Genomic DNA, 18,198 nt, shown 5'->3' with positions numbered 1-18,198 from the left:
TCTCCAAACACCGTCTGAGGCGGCTAGACTTACACTCAGCTCAGGCCAGCATGTTACAACAAGCAGAATGTGAAAATGATATTACACAAGTCCATTATCTATGTGTGCCAGTGCAATTGAATCACAAAAAGTACACTAAACAAAGTACAAGTCTGCACCTATTGCGAAGATGCTGTACTTGCAATCATGCAGGGTCACAGTGTGCTGTGAACAGTACAAAAGTAAAGCATTCGTTTGTGTCAGACCAGGAAAAGTTGAAGTAAAACAATAGGAGTTTTGTGCTGTGATTCAGATCCTTATTGAATTAATAATAATGATCACAATAAAAAATTTAAATAATATGACTCGAGTATATATTTCAAATGTCATGCAGTTTATGGAAAAAAAAACCAACTTAAAACTCGTATGCCTCTCTCTGCATCTCGCAGGCGAGGTTAAGTGGGTCTGACTATTTGTGGCCGGCCATGATTGGAACGATAAACAACACAAGCAGTGCTGGCAGGCCACTATAACCCTCCGTATAACCAGCCTCTGGCCTTCAAACGCAACACTAAATGCTGCATTTACAGTTTCAATATTTTAAGATGAATAAAGGGGATTTTTAAGGGCGAAAAAATCCCAAAGACAATAGTTGTCTATAGTTGTTTTCAGTGGATGCTTAAATATAACACTATTTGTAGCAGACGTCGCCAAGTTATTACTGATCAAACATCCCAAACATGTTATTAAAACGATGGAGGAATATGCAGACCTGAAGCCAGCCACCCTTGTGAAAAGGAAGTAGGCTTTAGCATACTTTTAAAAATAGTATGGAAATAATATATTTTAATAAAAGAATACTTAAGTTTGAACTGAATGTTTTGGACACTTAATTGGAAAAGGTTAAAACAATTATTTAAAATGTACTTTAATTTGACATAATTACAAAGTGCACTTTTGAAAAGTGTGTTAACCCTTTAGAACCTGAAGCTAAAACAGGTGTTTCTCACAGAATCTGATTTTTTGACTGTAAAATTCTAAACCAATGTGCTATCTTCATGGTGTCAACTTTTTCAGAAAAAAATTAGCTTTCAACAAATTACAGTTATTGACCATTACTGTGTGTGGTGAGTTTGTAAATATAATTTAAATAGACAAAAATAAAAATAAAAACAAGAATAAATTTACTGATTTTTATTTAGAAAAAATCAGAAAAATCACGAACGAAAGAAACTAACACTTTAAAAATGAACTATAATACATATATACAAGTCTTTTTTGTGACATTGGGTTGCACAGTTTTCATATAGGACACTTTTTTTCATACACACACACACACACGCACACACATATACAAATGCATGCAAACATAGGCACGCACACATACACATGCACACACCACATGCTAAGATACGTGAAAGAGTAACGGCCAATCGCCGCCCATGTTTCATTAAAAATCATCCCAATCCCCTCTTCTGCTGTCTACCACTTCTATCGCCATGTATTTGTTTGTTTCTTTTATCATTTTATGCAGTCCAATACACTCTAACCTGTTCAAATCCTTCCTTCCCGCTCTGCCAGAAAGCTGCTGTCATGCCCTGACGGAATTACCGTAATACGCCGTATATTGTCGAAAGCGCATGTTGTCTACTGTCAGGGGCAATTTGAATTTTTTTTATAGTGCAAGTTACGGAGTTACGGAGTAACGGAGTTACGGAGTAACGGAGTTACGGTAAAATGAATACAGATTGCTGGTATGTGTCGGCGACGACACAGCCGGTTTAAAAGGGTTAAAGTGCCCCTATTATGGTTAGCAAACAACGTGACATGCCCACAAACACGTCTACTTCTGTTAATCAGCAATCGGTAAGCATTAGGATCTCTGGATGGATCTGAAGTTTCCGACATGTGCTGTACACTGTGTAGATCAAATTCACCTGTCTGTAGCTCTCTCGTAATCCTGAAGAGCTTAATTAGCTGGTTCAGGTGTGTTTGATTAGGGTTGGAGCTAAACTCTGCAGGAAAGTGGCCCTCGAGGACCAGGGTTGAGAACGCCTGCTGTAGACGATCACAACAGACTGGGCCATCTGACCAATCAGAGCAGAGTAGACCAATCACAACAGACTGGGCCATCTGACCAATCAGAGCAGAGTAGACCAATCACAACAGACTGGGCCATCTGACCAATCAGAGCAGAGTAGACCAATCACAACAGACTGGGTCATCTGACCAATCAGAGCAGAGTAGACCAATCACAACAGACTGGATCATCTGACCAATCAGAGCAGAGTAGACCAATCACAACAGACTGGGCCATCTGACCAATCAGAGCAGAGTAGACCAATCACAACAGACTGGGCCACCTGACCAATCAGAGCAGAGTAGACCAATCACAACAGACTGGGCCATCTGACCAATCAGAGCAGAGTAGACCAATCACAACAGACTGGGTCATCTGACCAATCAGAGCAGAGTAGACCAATCACAACAGACTGGACCATCTGACCAATCAGAGCAGACTGGGTCATCTGACCAATCAGAGCAAATAATTAACTAAATGTCCTGTCGAGGAACACTGTTAACAGTCACAACTGGTTATGGAATATGGAGACATATTCAACTGAACGATGCTTTATTATGCGCCTGCTTAGATAAAAATTCATTTTTAAGTTTTGCTTACTAACATGCTTTGCAGCCGCTGTGAATGTTTATCTTGCTACGAGTTTATATACCGGTAAAGCATAGTTTAGAAACGCTGCCCTTCATACACTCATTCACTCATTCACTCTCCTGAAAACTATTACTGCCTCCTCTCGTCCCCAGACCCCTTAGTCCCACGGCCAACACACACACTCTCTGCAGCCCTCAGATTTATGCACACGGAGAGCAGAAACACACACACACACACACACACACACACACACACACACACACACACACACACACACTCCTGCTCCACACAGCAGGCCGCATTTCAGGAGCATTTTAATTATTAAAGTCACATTGGTTCTGATGTGAATCATAGCCGGATATGACACCTCAGTCTGAATAAGTCCAATGGAGAATCAAAGCAGAGCTTCAGCAGAGAGGAAGATGTTCAGCTCAGCATGCCGCACATGTAAAATAAAGGCTATGGTTTACTAACGATAAAGTTTTAATAAGCGCTCTAGACTCCACACCACAGCTATAGCGATAACATCACAGAGGAAAGATAGCATTAGCATTACTCTCACGCTGCAGCCCAGTTCACACACTTACACTACGCCCTGAAGTATGTGCTCTTTTTGACTGCACACTTCTGAGTGTGTAGCAGAAGAGCAGACGAGCTTTAAGACATACCATCAAGTCATAAAATTGAGTATTTAATGGACATTGTGTCACAGAGTTACGGTGCATCCCGTCACTGTAAACTGGCCTGTCAATCATCTTCTCAGTTAAAATCCTTCACATTACACTTCATTTCATTTCCTACTGTATCGGAGAGAAGTAGTAGCACGTTAATCTGCCAGTTGTGGGTCTTGTCTAACTGTCCTCATATTTTTGCATAATGCATTTAAAAATTAATGGCCATACGGATCTTCCTAAAAAATTACATTGTTGTTGCAGATTAAATATAACATGGATTACATTAAATAAATATTTTTTTGTCAGGTTAAATGTTGATTATTAGTCACTCAAACCGTTGCACGCGCACATCCGTCATGTTTGTAGTTTAACACTCGTGTTTGTAGGAACCGAATCCTCCAAAGAGCAGTGGGTTGTGGGTAATATTAGCCGTTACAGTGAGCGCGGATCCACTCTTCCAAAATCTAAACAGTAGAGCATCCGGGGACCTGTGGCATACTCTTTTCAACATACTCTGCTTTGGGACACACTTACTGTAATCTCACACACTGTTTAGGATTGCTAGTATTTGGACGCAGGGTCAGTGTGTGTTCTCTCAGTGAACTCTGGTGCGATTGCTCTGTTAGTGCGGATCATTTAAATAAGTGTGAACGCTGCCATCTGAACCAAACAAGCGGACCGAGACACTGAAAGATGGGTCTCACTCCGCTTACAAATGAAGTCTGGTGCAGTTTAACAGAAATATTAACTCAACGCGGGTCAAAGACATCTAAACGAACCTAAAACAGGACATGATGTCACAAGATGAGACCCTAAAAAGGACAGAATGCTTAGGCACACCTGTTTTTTATCATCAGAGTCGCGATGTTACCCGTCAGAACCTCGACTCCTCGCAGCAGATCTTCGTGTGTGTGTGTGTGTGTGTGTGTGTGTGTGTGTGTGTGTGTGTGTTTCCTGCCGGTGTTTTGACTCCTTTACACATTTTATAAGCTCTTCACGAGTTCTCAACTGCTCAAAATACTAGGGGTGTGCCGGTTTCAGAATTGGTGATGACGGTTATGACGTGAGTCAAATGTGACGGTTCGTAACATAACCGTCGGGGGGGGGGGGGGGGGCGTTCGTCTGTTATAGGACAACTTAATTTGAATAAACGAGCAGACACTGATTAGCTATTTGATCGCCTAAATTAAAAAAAATCTAATTTATATTTGAGTAGTGTTCAATGTTGTTATCGATAGAGATATGCGGATGGGGTATTATTTCATCCGCAACCGCATCACATAACTCATCATCCGCACCAACATTTTTTGACCAAATTTCAAAGCCGCACCCGCCCGCCATCCGCTGATTGTTTTGCGGTCTATGGACGATGCAATGCTCTGCTGATGCGAGCCGCAAGAAAGCCCTTGTCTGTTCTAGAAAGGATGCAGCAAAGATATTTAATGCTATTGTATGAGGCATAGGCCTACGCTGAGTTTCATTCATTTACGACGAGATGCGCTCTAGTTCACAATGCAATGCAAGTGAACGCGGCGCACCGGCGCCTCCATGTCACGGTTATTATATTGTCATTTGCTTTTTATTTATTAAATACATGCAATTTGTTGATGAAACATTTATTAAAATTAATATACAATTTATACAAAACGAAATTCGCTTTAAAGAAAGGCTTTCTAAAGAAAAACTTAATGAAGTGGTAAAAATTATGTCTGACGATTTACAAAACAAAACTTGCTTGGTACTTGGCAAAGAATCAAATACAGTTGGAAACGACGTAGACCATTAATGACACAGACTGTTAACAATTGTTTTTAATTAGTGTTTAAACATTCTCTATGATAAAAAATGTTTGTAAAAAATATTTTAATAACACGGTTTTGGCGGTTATAGAGATCTAATGACGGTGTTCGACTATAACCGTCGGTCTCACGGTTATATAGCCTACTAACCGTCACACCCCTACAAAATAGCATCACATATAGGCTAAGCACATCCAACGAGCGCATTTAGCCCAGAACACAGCTTTGTTTTGGATGTTCGGTAAGTTTAGTTGCAAAATATATGTCATAAAAAACTTTAATTTCGGTGTTAAAAATGACAATGTGAATACTAATGTATCATTATCATTTGAATTTTACATGACCGAAAGAAACAAGCGAACCGAACTACAAGAGTGAACACGCCCTCAGAACGATTTATTTTTGCCAGCCAATCAGAATCCACATGACTTTAAAGAGCCTGAGCTTAAAGCAGCAGTTTATACAGTAATTAACCGAATGTTAGCGCTCATTAGTGTGGACGCTAATATAGTTATCGTTCTTGGTGTAAAAAGGTCTTAAAAGCCAATCAGAACATATGAGATGTTTAATATACAGCTATGTGAGTGGGATTTTTCTCCAAAGATATTTCATAGATGGAGCTAACTATCATGACGCTTAAACAATACAGAACTTGAGCATCAGTAAATAACCACACAATTTGCATTTTGGGGCAAACTTTTGATTTGAATTTTCCAAATTGGGTGTTTGTGCGATTGTGATAATGTCAAATGTTAATTAAACTGCACCATAATTATAGAGCATGTTCATTAAAAGGCAATATAAATGCCCAGTGTTAGTGTGAGCGGTTAATCTCAGGATGAGGATTTAATGAGGCCTTGTGCTTCAGTACCTTCAGCTGTGGGCAGTCCTCCGCTCTGGGCCTCAGCGAGAGCCTCCACCTCTCCAGACTCCGACAGGTTCACATCGGACGCTGGGGAACAGAGAGCAGACTGTGAGCAGGAGAGTCCAGCGCAAATATCCAAGGAATAACAAGATGCGCTCTCAAATTATTACATCAAATACTCCCGTTTCTTCAGTATAATTCAATTATGAAACTTTAGCATCTGTTCTGATAAACACGGTAGATGTAACCTGTAAAATTGATATTTAAAATTCATAATTCTAGAATATATACAATACAAATACACAACAACTAAATAGGTTATTAAAACAAAATATACCACCTTTTCTACATAGTCAATAACTGAATTAAATATGTTTGTGAGGCATATAAAATCAAAAGTCTAAGTAGTGTAATACAGATTAAACCAATATGAATACAAGACATGCATATTTCCAATAAATTGGCATGTTCATTTTTTAATTTTTTCAAAGATTTCTTCTTGGATCATATTTTGCACTAACAAAAAGAAAATATGAGTAAGAAAACATCAGATTGAGAGTAAGGGTTCCCATTATCCTCGATGTTATGCAAGCAAAAGCAACTTTAGGCGGCTTCGAGCCTGCATGTTTTATCTAAAACGGTTTAGTTCATCCTTCATCTGTTCCAAGAAGAGCATCATATTTATCATAAACCCTCAGAGATCAGATTACTGCTGACGCTGTGGTTTGTGAGATGCTACATAAAGACCCTACAGTAATCACACAGCCAACATGAGTGCAGTTCAGATGGTAACCGGGCCGGTGTTTAACAAGCTCACTGTATGTGGTTAAGGGCAAATTACATCCTTGTTTAACAGTGTGAAATGACTTCCTTCTGAGACTCAAAACAACATGAGAACCATTACATATGAGAAACATAGAGCATAATTTATGCTCCGTTAACATAATGTTGCAATGCACCCTCAATTACTTCTTTGTTTAATCTGTTCCAATAAATTAAATTGAGTTTTTTTTTTTCATAATGGGCAAATTATCCTCAAATAAAAGAAAGCTGAGAATGTGCGTTGAAGACCACATTGTATGCTATAAACAGCTGGTCTAGCACTGCTGTATTGGAGTTGTATTTCATAACGCACTGCCAGCTGAACCATTAGTGAGTGATTAGGACTCATCCACACAGTCCTAACAAACACACCACATGGAAGACATTAGATGGGTCATATTTCACCCCAAACGTACTGCGATACAGTCGTGAAAATGATCCCATCCTGGGTGTGTAAAGGTGCCGAAAGACACGTCATCCAACTATTTATGCAAAATATACATTAACTATTTAACATTTATCTGTGCTAAAACAAAGAACTGCAAATATTAGGAGGATCCTGATGAAGTTGATGACTCTCCTAAACAAACATTGATTCTTTAAGACTATTAAACTCTTGTCTATTTTATGGCATCTTGAATAATTATCTGCCATAACACACACAGATGGTGTCTTTCAGAGCTGGCAATGGCTCGGGCAGAGCCCACACCAGGGTTTAAAAACACACATTTTTCTTGTAGTTGAGAAGTTTAATTCACCTATAAATTATTTGAAACACTCAAATGCCTGAAACTTTTGCACAATCCAAAGGCATGAGTCACATAGCAGAAATGGATGCTTTCTGAATGTAACACATTTTTCAAGAATCCATTAGTGGATTATTAATGGAATCAACACAGCAGAACCGGTCTGGAAAGGCATTATCAGAAGAGCATATTTCTTGCTCAACTGATGTGAAATTCAAAATACTCCTGCACTATCAAACACAAAACAAAAAACAACAAAAAAAGTAGTTTTAATTTGTCATAAAATGTCTCCATCATGTCTCCCCATAAATGAGAAACTCTAAAGGACAATCACTATTGCGATAAAGTTTTAATAATCTTTCTAATTCTATGAGAATAGGGATGTCGTCACCACTGCTATAACTATAACGACACTTAATCTGATAATCGTTGGACTCACTATTAGAATGATATTTCATTGATTTTGATTTAAATGATTTGATGAATCTCAATGATTTTCCAGCGGATGAACGATAAATGCATTTACATCTGATCAGAATCCACCTGACTTCAGAGAGTTCGCTTACGAGCTCGTCAACGTTACTGACGGTTGGTCTGGACGCTAATATAGTTATCGATCTTTGTGTAAACTAGTCTTAAGTCACTGACTCAATAATTAGGCAGATCTGTAGTAAAACTCTGAGGAAAGCATATTATGCAGAAAGGTAAGGCTTGCCTCCATTTCTGTAGAACCACAATTACAGTTGTGTTTAATAAAAAAAATTTAAACCATTTATTTAATTTGTAAAAAATGAAAAACACATGTAATTTAGCACCTTTGAGCACTGCACAGGTGTTTCCGCTCTCAAATACTGTGCAAAAGGATTTCTGGTCCTGGAATAGCCAGAGGCACAATAAAGTGAATAATTAGGCTGACTTTGGCCAGGAGTTGTGGGAGCAAACGGAGATGAATATATAAGCATGTTATTGGTCTGGAAAGCAAGGCGATTTACATGCACACTGACTGACAAATAAAGACCAAGTTGATCATTTAGGTTTAATAAATTCATTAAATTAATTAAATTCTAATAAATTCACAAATCCATCTATTACTGGTTTTGAGCTTGCTTAAATGTTCAGTGCTCTCTGCTAGTCGCCTCATTCAACTCACCATTTGTTGTACACATACTACAACAACACTACAACAACAATTATGCTACTAAACAAAAAATATAGTGCTTTAAAAGGTGAGTAAGATTTTTTTTATCTTAAAATACTTTCTCCAATCTCAGTTTAATACTCAAATTATATCAACCCTGTTCCTGGAGGACCCAAGTCGTTCACTTGTAGCTTCACGTTCAACCGGCTTGCATTTTAAGTTAATATGATCGTTGACATTTCATAATAGGCTAATGCTAGTTTATCTCATTTTTGTATCAGTTTGTTGAGCAAAGAATTACTTACTATACGCCAAAACAAGTTGTGTATGTGTATATGTGCTGAAAAAGAAGAAATCTCACAGAGAGAACACTAATGACTGCAATAATGACTTGACATTTAAATTTTACAACAAAATATAAATCAAAAACATTCGATATTTCCCAATAACAAATATTCATGTCATCATGACTCCCCAATGCTTTGACCCAAAATACAAATTATTCAAGACAGTTTTTCTCGAAGACACCTATTTTTAAGCCCGAATTCACGAAAAACTTCTTTAGAAAGAAGTTAAGAAATTTCTTAAGCTAAATTCTAAGATGTCTTTAAGAAAAAAATCTTAATTTCTTAAATTCCAAAATTCTGATGAAAATGGTTGGCTTTCATTCAGCTCAATGACAAACACCTCAAAGGCCTGCAGATCACAGTAATAATCATAATAGGCATGCACAATATTGTCTTGATGGGAGTTCAGCACACGGAGTCAAGTTTTTAAACGCGTTTTCTTTAGTGACTTCTCTGGTCCCGGTGTCTTATCAGTTCCCGGGCCGCCTCTACTGAACCTGCGGCCCAGATCAGGGATCAGCACCACACTGGAGCGAGGCCAACAAAAGGCCCAGTGTCGGGACCTGGGAAAAGACGCTGATCTAATTATTTTGGCTCGGGGTGCCTGCGAGCACTCAACCCTCTGAATCACCACCTTTCACAGCGGATTCTCCTTTTTCAGCGAGTTGCTGGCCTGGCAACTGTCTGCGCGCAGGCACTCATAAAGAGGTGATGTCTGCGTACGCCGAGCCCCCGTGGGAGCGTCCGGCTCCAGGACGGGGGAAACACACCCTCGGCCAGACGGAGAATGTAGAAGCTTGTTAACACTCCATCTCGTCCTCTGGAGAACCGTTTAGCCAGGAACCGGTTGCCAGATTCATAAAATCAACGAGTGGGATAAAGAGGAGAAACTTTGGAGAAGCTGAAAAACAACACCGTTAAGAGCCCGTTTAGTTGAACTGTAACAAATCGAGAAGGACATTGCATTCTCTTCCACGGATTAGATGTTTAGTGCATGACCATATATGAGAAACTGTGCTCTTAAAAGAGGGATTCTGTTCTTTCTGGGTTTTCTGACTGGGCACATTCCTGGCCTTATTCAATCGCTCAATCGTCAGATCTGATCTGCAAAAAGACACCAAGACAGTTCACTCCCAGGCCTGGTTCACCAGCACATCTGCTGATGCACTTAGCAAGAGGTGCCAAGCATGAAAAACAGATCCTGGTTCCTGACAAGCACATAAGCAATGACCTGGTGAAAGGATCGTTACGACATTCCTGAGACGCTTGTTTTCTTACCTTGCTCTTTTGAAGAATTAAAACCCCCAAAACAAGTTTCCTTAGCTCCAGTTACACAACAGCTGGTTGATATGGTTAGTGAGGTCAGCAGTGGCTCATGACTTCGAGATTCACTTCTTCCAATAGTGTTAAAGGACATCTGAGACATGGATCAAAGCCTGCATTGTTGGTAACTAAAGGCAACAAATCACCAATGCCATCGATTCATCAAAGCTCAAAATGACGTCCAATCCTACATTATCATGTGACAACATCAAATCAAGCCCTGCAATTACTGACCATGTATACTTCATCTATTCATTCTCCGAAACACTGTAGGGGCGCAGAAACAGTTTTCTGAAACTACTGTAACTAAAACATCTCTTTTCAACAGACACTAGCAGGATAAAGATATGAAATATCTTCCATTGCCCTTCAAATGGCGCAAATTGAAATTGCGAATAGAAAATACGGCCATTGGAAACATGTAAATTTTGCAAAAACTCCCATATAATCGCAAAAAAGTGTTTACGCTCGCATGACGTGATTTCTCAGGCAATTCAAAACAGGAATATTTCACAAAACTGCAAAGGAAATAGTTTTTTCCCCGCATTTTCAGGTCACAGGTCAAAGCCGATCATTCTTTAAAGAAGGCGTGGTGTGTTTGGGCAGAGGACGAGACAGAGTTCTTCATTAAACTCATAAAAGACAAAAGAATTACGGGAATACTGGATTCTAAACAACAAAGACATGCCATGGTCAAGCCCTTGAAGCTGACATGAGGGAGAAACACCTCATATGAGCCAGAGCTTTCCTTGCCATTAACGCTTGGATAACACACATACGTCTCCTTCCATTAAAGATAACGGCTAGTGCGGTGGCTGGATATACATAAACCAACCAACATCCGTTGCCATGATGTTTTAAATGACTTATCCCAGAGGAAAAAAATGATGTTTTAGTCGCATAACATCGGTTCATGGAAACGCATCATTTCGCAATCGTTTTTTATTGACATTTAGAAAATATGTGCAAATCTGTAATGGAAACGAGGCCACTGACACCTTTTTAAGAGAAACTTGATTTAATTCAGTATCACCGTAATGCCATGACATAATTCACAACTTTGTACGAACAAAAACTGTTTAAATATTAGCTGTTTTTGTTTGTTTGTTTGTGTTTGCTGTATAAATCAACTGCTATAGAAACATGTTCTATAATGCTGTGTTTGTGTGGTGAGGTTTTCACACTGACTTTACACTTCTTCAGTGTGGCTTTCATATACCATGCGAGGCCACTGGAAGTTGGTCAGCTTGTAACCAAAAAGCGAATTGCCAATGACCCAAAAGCAGAACGTCCCGCTGTACTTTTTTTCACTCAAGTTTTATTTTCAAATTACACACAATATGTCCCACCATGTACATGCTGGTTAACAACCTGGGAGATTTTGGTGTAGTATGTATTTAACAAGAGTGGTCAGGATTGCAGGTTGCATATAAAACAAGTACAGACACTATATAAACATTTGAACAAACTGATCTGAGGTCTCAGAAAGCCTCACTCGTTCCCGGAGAGAGTGTCTGAAAGAGATAATCCAACCATTGTTTCAAATTACCCATCCTTTAGTAGTAAACAAATCAAACAAGAAATTCCCACAACAATTTCAGGTACTCAGTTTCACAAAAAAGTGCTCACAAGGGTTTCTTACATAATCAATCAATCAAATCTGTTTTTAATACAAGAACTTGAGGACCACCATCACACAGTAAACAACTGCTGGCGAGACCATTGGAAACAGGCTTCGAAATAGATGGTAAGAGCAAACATTTGTTTGCAGTTTTCCCCCCCTCGAGGCCTGAGCAGAACCGGCCAGATCTGCACCAGCCAGCTCCTCTAACAACCGCAACTTTAGATCTCTAGATCAATTAATCGGGGGATAACGATTAAATCAATGAAGGAAGATGCTGGAATCAGAACCAAAAAAATATTTACATGGGAACAGAAGCATGTAATTCTGGGAGAGATATTTCCATTCGCCCAGCTTTCTAACGCTAAGAGACAGCAACACTTCGCTGACTCTACAGCAGCGCTACACGTGTTCATCACGGAAAAAACATCGCGATGAGCTTGGAGAACATGCTTGTCAAAATGCCAGATACAAATATACCTGAAATAGTATTTTCATGAGAACATACTGCAATAATCGTCTTTTCTACAACTTTTTACAGTGTTATATCTATATATCTTTACATTTATTCATTTCCATCCATCCAGATTTAAATTTATTTACATCTATCCATCCATCCATATTTGTGTGTGCTATTGTTTGCCCTTAGTACAGTACATACTTTAGGAATTAAATAAGCAAGTCTGCCAACTGCTAACTGAAATTAGCCAATGAAAGATAATCGATTGAGAAGATAACACTGCCTGTTAAGCCAATTGTTGATCGTGGAGACCACTGCCACCAGTATTCTTGGTTATAAACGTTGCTCAGGACGCTTTTGGGAAACGCAGCCCATGTCAATGGATGTACAAGTTTTGTTCTACATATTTTTTCGAAGTTTGTCAAAAAATGTAAAAAGTTGTTGACCACTGTTTAGGATTTACCTTAAAATTCAGTTAGCCACGTACAACGTAGACAATGAGGCAAATCTATTTAGCACCTTATTTTATAAATTAAAATATCGATATTTGGCACCAGATTCTTGTACCGCACAGAGAGGGCCAACGATATATTTCCCTATCGATATTGTGTTATTGAGTTATAGAATGCATCAAAATGAGTGCATAATAATAATAATAATAATAATAATACGTTTTATTTATATAGTGCCTTTCAAGAACCCAAGGACACTTCACATAATATTGATAGTTACAAATATACAATCAAGATATAGCCTAACAACATGAACATGCAGACAGACAGTGATCATATTAGATACGAAAGAAAACCAATGTAAGGCATGCATGGATCTGACATTTACACTGTAAAAAATTTCTAACCCTCCCAAATCAAAAATTTCAAGTGACCGATAACATCTAAATTTTTCAATTGGCCCAAGTGAAAATCTGTAAATTTAATTTTATAATTTACAGAATTTCACTTGGGCCAATTGAAAAATTTAGTTGTTATCGGTCACTTGAAATTTTTGATTTGGGAGGGTAAGAAATTTTTTTACAGTGTAAAGTAAACAATCAATTAACAGAGCGTAGTGTAATTAAATGAGTTCTGAGATCAGTTTTAAAGGTCTGGAGGGAGGAGACAGCGCGCAGGTGTTGTGGGAGTTTGTCCCAACAGTAGAGAGTTTAATCTAAGGTACTGTGAGCGAGTTTTCAGAGCTTGATCTCAGCGTACGGCCAGAGACATTTGGGTTTATTAATTCTGAAAGGTGACAAGGTGTTAAATCATGACAAAACTAGGACACAAGTGAATGCGATAGATAACAGGGAGCCAGTGAAATTGCTGTAGGATGGGAGTGATGTGCGCTGATCTTCTGTTCAATGTAAGGGCACGAGCAGAGCGTTTTGAACTAGTTGAAGCTGAATGAATGGTTTTAGTGGGTAGGCCGTAGAACAAAGTGTTACAATAGTCCAGACGTGAGGTTATAAAAACATGGACAACAGTTTCAGCATCTTTGAGATTTGATGAAGGTCGTATATGGCGATATTACGGAAAAAACAGGCCTTAACAAGCTGATTGATGTGAGGTTCAAGACGTCATCTGGAATCAAACGGTACCCCAAGATTGCGTATAGTAGGTGAAGGATAAACTATGACTCCATCAATATGAATGGGGAATTCATGTTGGGGGAGACGAGGGGTTTAGGGTTTTTTTAGTGTTCAGGTTTAAGAAGTGAGTGTGTGTGATTGACTGGACTAGTGTCGAGACGGGAAACAGAACATTTGTCACTAAACAAGGGAAGTGCAGAACATGAAACAGTCTTTCACACTAAAAACTAAGTCAGGAGAGATGGGATTTCATACGAGTAGAGTATTTTTTTTTTCAGGGCAGAAGTGTAATTACATGGCAGCGTACGAGCTTTGCTCAGATCTTCCATACAAATGATGGGATAATAACAGCTCTCTCCACAGACATAAACCCCCTCTGGGCACTGTGTTTATCTGCAGGAATGCTGGTAGTCATAACAAGACTAAATATATAAAGTGTAATAGGTCATCAAATAAAATGAGGAGCATAGTGCAAATGTGATCATGTAATCAAGTCAAGTCACCTTTATTTATATAGTGCTATTTACAATACAGATCGTTTCAAAACAGCTTTACAGAGATAACAGGAAAATAATGCAACAAAATTTGTTTCCAGAAGAAAATAGCGTCATAGTCCAGCTTAAGTTCAGTGATGGTTTATTTCTGTTGTAAAAAAGTTATTAATTTAGTTAATTTATATATATAGCCGCTCTGTCCGTGATGTCATTGTCCAGCTCAGTTCAGTTCTCATATAATGGTGTAAACTAGAGCTGCACAATATATCGAAATTATCAAAATATCACAAATGTATATAATCGCGATATGCATATCCCAACGGCTTCAATAACTGCGGTCATGAACAAAAGACAAAGAGAAAATCACTCACTCTTGGCTGAATCACTTTTGTAACTTTAAGAATCAATATATTTAATTCATACAGTGAATTTTGAAGCAGTGTTTTAATTTTACATTTGATTATTCAGTTTCTGTTGTTAAATAACCCTAATGTAGGATAACCTGAACCCCTGAACCCCACTGATGTTAAAATAACACTTCTTATGCCACAGTAAACACTGATGTTCACTTTCAGGAGTCGTAAGGATGTTTTCTTGTCACAAAAATAATGTGAAACACGCATGTAGGTTATATAATTTTAAATATATTTTAAAGATAATTTAAGTTTATTTTACACACTTTGAGCATTACCGTATATATATTATACGTTAATGTATCACGCATCGCATTTTTCTTCAATATCGGGCAGCCCTAGTGTCAATGCAGGCAGATCACTAATACTGTTGAATATTAAATGTTATGTAACATAAATGTAATGTGGAAATCACAGCACTGACCAATGCTTTGAACTCTATGATGTAAAGCGTCAGTCCCAGCTTGCCAACGTTACAGAAAACTTCAAATTCAAATAATCATGTACCCAAAATCTTACTTTGCAATGACAGGTCAAAGCTCACAGCAAACAAGTTAAAGTCTGTGATTAAAATACTACTAATAAGACACTATAGTTAAAATACTTTCTTCTAACGCTTATTTTACACTATATTTACACGGTTCACAAAATAAAGAAAAAGTACACCAATTGTCAAGGTCATCGTAACAACAACACAACAAAAACAACAAATGTTGTAATTCGCGTGTAACTGGGTTTCAGGTCTGTAAGGTTAGGTTTGGTGTTACAGGAACATAACGTAAAAATGCCTCTGTGTCAAACTAACCATCCCAGCGGCTCCAACATTCAGCGATGACCTTCTGAAAGCCTCCAATGCTCCGGCTGGAAAGCTGACAAAACTCTCACTAACAAAACGTGAGGCAGTTGCAGGCCTCCTCGCTGGCTCGTGTCAGACGACATGCTGCAGTTTACATCCGCTTACATCCGCGTCTCCTCCGTCTCTGCAATGCTCATGTGATTATGATGTTGCCATAAATCGCCCAGAGTGGGGCAGTGGACAATATTCAGCAGAGAGAAAGGAGAGGAAACTTTCAGAGAGCTTCATCTGACATGTTTCAGACCAGATCAGCGGACCGTCTGCCAACATAATCGTTTATTCTAGAAACCATCCTGTTATTAGAGCAAAGCAATAAATTCCATTTACATGAGGACTCATGTACACACTGATCCGCACTATTCTCTAAGCCATCCTCAAAGAAAAACACTCTTAACAATCATGAAAGGGGGTTTCACAGCAATGCCATAGAAGAACCATTCTGGGCTCCACACTGAATAGTTATTTTTTTAGAGTGGAGATTTCTTAGTATGCACAAAAACCTTTTGTGCAATGGAAAGATGCCAATTTTAATAATTGGAAGAACCCTTTTCCACTATAAAGAACGTTTGTGCAATGGAAAGATCACACTGTGGCTGGAGGGTCTTTAAGGAACCATAAATGCCAATAAAGAGCCTTTACTTGCCTTTATTGTTGGTCAAGAGCAGATGTAACTTGTCAGAGAGGGGGTTATCAAAACTTCAACCTGAACTTAAAATGTTGTACTATTCTATCAAAGAAATTAATAGCACCATCCTTTTAGCAATTCAGGAATTCTGCAAGTTAATATCGCCCCATTTTCATCATTTTATGTTATATTTTTATGTTTGTGTGTGTCTATGCAACCATTTGTAAAGAATCAAAAAGTAGATAAAGACATATTTTAAGGTGTTCTTGTTACAGTGTAACTAAGGAATAGTAATTAACTACATGCAGTTACTCTATAATTAGGGTTAGGGTTAATGTTTGGTTTGGGTTAGTTGCATGTAATGCATACCTGATTGTTATTACTATAGTAACAACATGTAAAATGCGTAACAGGGAAACTAAATTAAAGTGTTACCAGATATTGTAATAGTAATAAATATAATCCTCATGTAATCCATATGCTCTATGCATGTGTGTTTCTCAATGTTTAAACATGAATACACATGACTTTTGTAAATTGTAAAATTGTAAATAAAACAAAGATTATTGGAGTACAGTTTCAGTCTTTCCACTTCAAAATTTCACGTTTAATTCAATGTGTTACTTGCCATTCTTTGTGATTATTTGTAAAATTTACAAGCAGTTTCTGAATGAAGATTGCCTCAAAGTGCATCGTACATCAACACTGGGTAAAAGTCTAAATTAAATTATCTTTTTAGAAGACTTGGATGAAACTGCTCAATCCATATTGATTCATTTTATGAAGTCTTTTTCAACTTTTTAAAGCTAAAAAATTTTGGACTTTCAATGGATGGACAATTTTTTTAAATTTGTGATCTGAAAATGAATGAAAGTCTTATGGGTTCGGAACAATATGAAGGCGAGTAAATTCTGAAAGAATTTTCCTTTTGGGTGAACTATCCCTTTAAGATTTGTCCCGAAAGAAATGGTTAGAACAGCAAACACTACTTAATTAGAGCTTCTGGTCATATAGTCTATCAGAGGTCTATTGCTGTAGGACAAATCCAAAACATACAGTTGCCTTATTGTAGAAGAAACACTCATTTAGAGTCCACCGGTTCATTAAAAGCAGTGAAAGATAAATGTGAGGATGTTATGTTTGGTCGTTGCTGGACGTGCTGGAGCAGGTCTGAGAACCACTGAGGCTTTATTGAGAGATCTTCTGGTTTTCATCTCCTCCAGCCTGTCAATAGCCTGAACTACACGCCTCTGGGGACAGACCTTCACAACTCCCACAGAACCGCTCGAACAGATGCGGAAACCAGTTTCAGGACGAGCCTTCTCCCATAAACCTTTGGCTGTTGGCAATCCCTAATGGTATTCCATTATGAAGAACGCTTTGACAAAAGGGAAGACTTGTGTGCAGGTTTTGCTTTTGCATGATCAACTAGATTAGAGACAGAATTTCAAAGAGTTTCCAGCAAATAGGTCCAAATAGGCAACGCAGAACATTGAAGTTCTAACAAGTTCTTTAGAAAACTGAAGCAGCAATTTAGAGAGTCTGTGATGGCTGGGATTGGGAATCACGTTTTAACCCCCTTTAAAGTGTTTGATGGCATGTTTAAAACACAAGCGCACTAGAAAGCTTCATCCATTCCCAGTGTTCTCTCCAGAAGTTATGAGCGCTAAACATATCTTTGTATTCGTTGCATGCATCTTTCCGTTTATTGTTTGGTTCGGTTATCAGGGCTGGAATGTCCACAGGTGTGGAAAGAATCCCACATTTGTTCTGTACGCAA

The 18,198-nt window shown here is 38.4% G+C and overlaps 1 protein-coding gene across 2 annotated transcripts in view; it reads right to left on the bottom strand.

Annotated features, from left to right (window-relative positions):
* The window catches only part of ror2 (receptor tyrosine kinase-like orphan receptor 2), an 87,878-nt gene that overhangs the window by 20,620 nt on the left and 49,060 nt on the right, over window positions 1-18,198 (bottom strand). The window contains exon 2 of one of the 2 annotated variants that reach the window (XM_079862181.1): window positions 5,995-6,075. In XM_079862181.1, the coding sequence (XP_079718307.1) occupies window positions 5,995-6,075 (81 nt within the window). Of the gene's footprint in view, window positions 1-5,994; window positions 6,077-18,198 lie in introns of both variants that reach the window. The other variant, XM_079862182.1, reaches the window with a different exon arrangement.

Source organism: Squalius cephalus, assembly GCF_949319135.1.
Source record: "Squalius cephalus genome assembly, chromosome: 24".
In the NCBI taxonomy this organism is placed as follows: domain Eukaryota; kingdom Metazoa; phylum Chordata; class Actinopteri; order Cypriniformes; family Leuciscidae; genus Squalius; species Squalius cephalus.
Note: the sequence above shows the minus strand (reverse complement) of the source record. Positions and strands in the feature narration are given on the sequence as shown.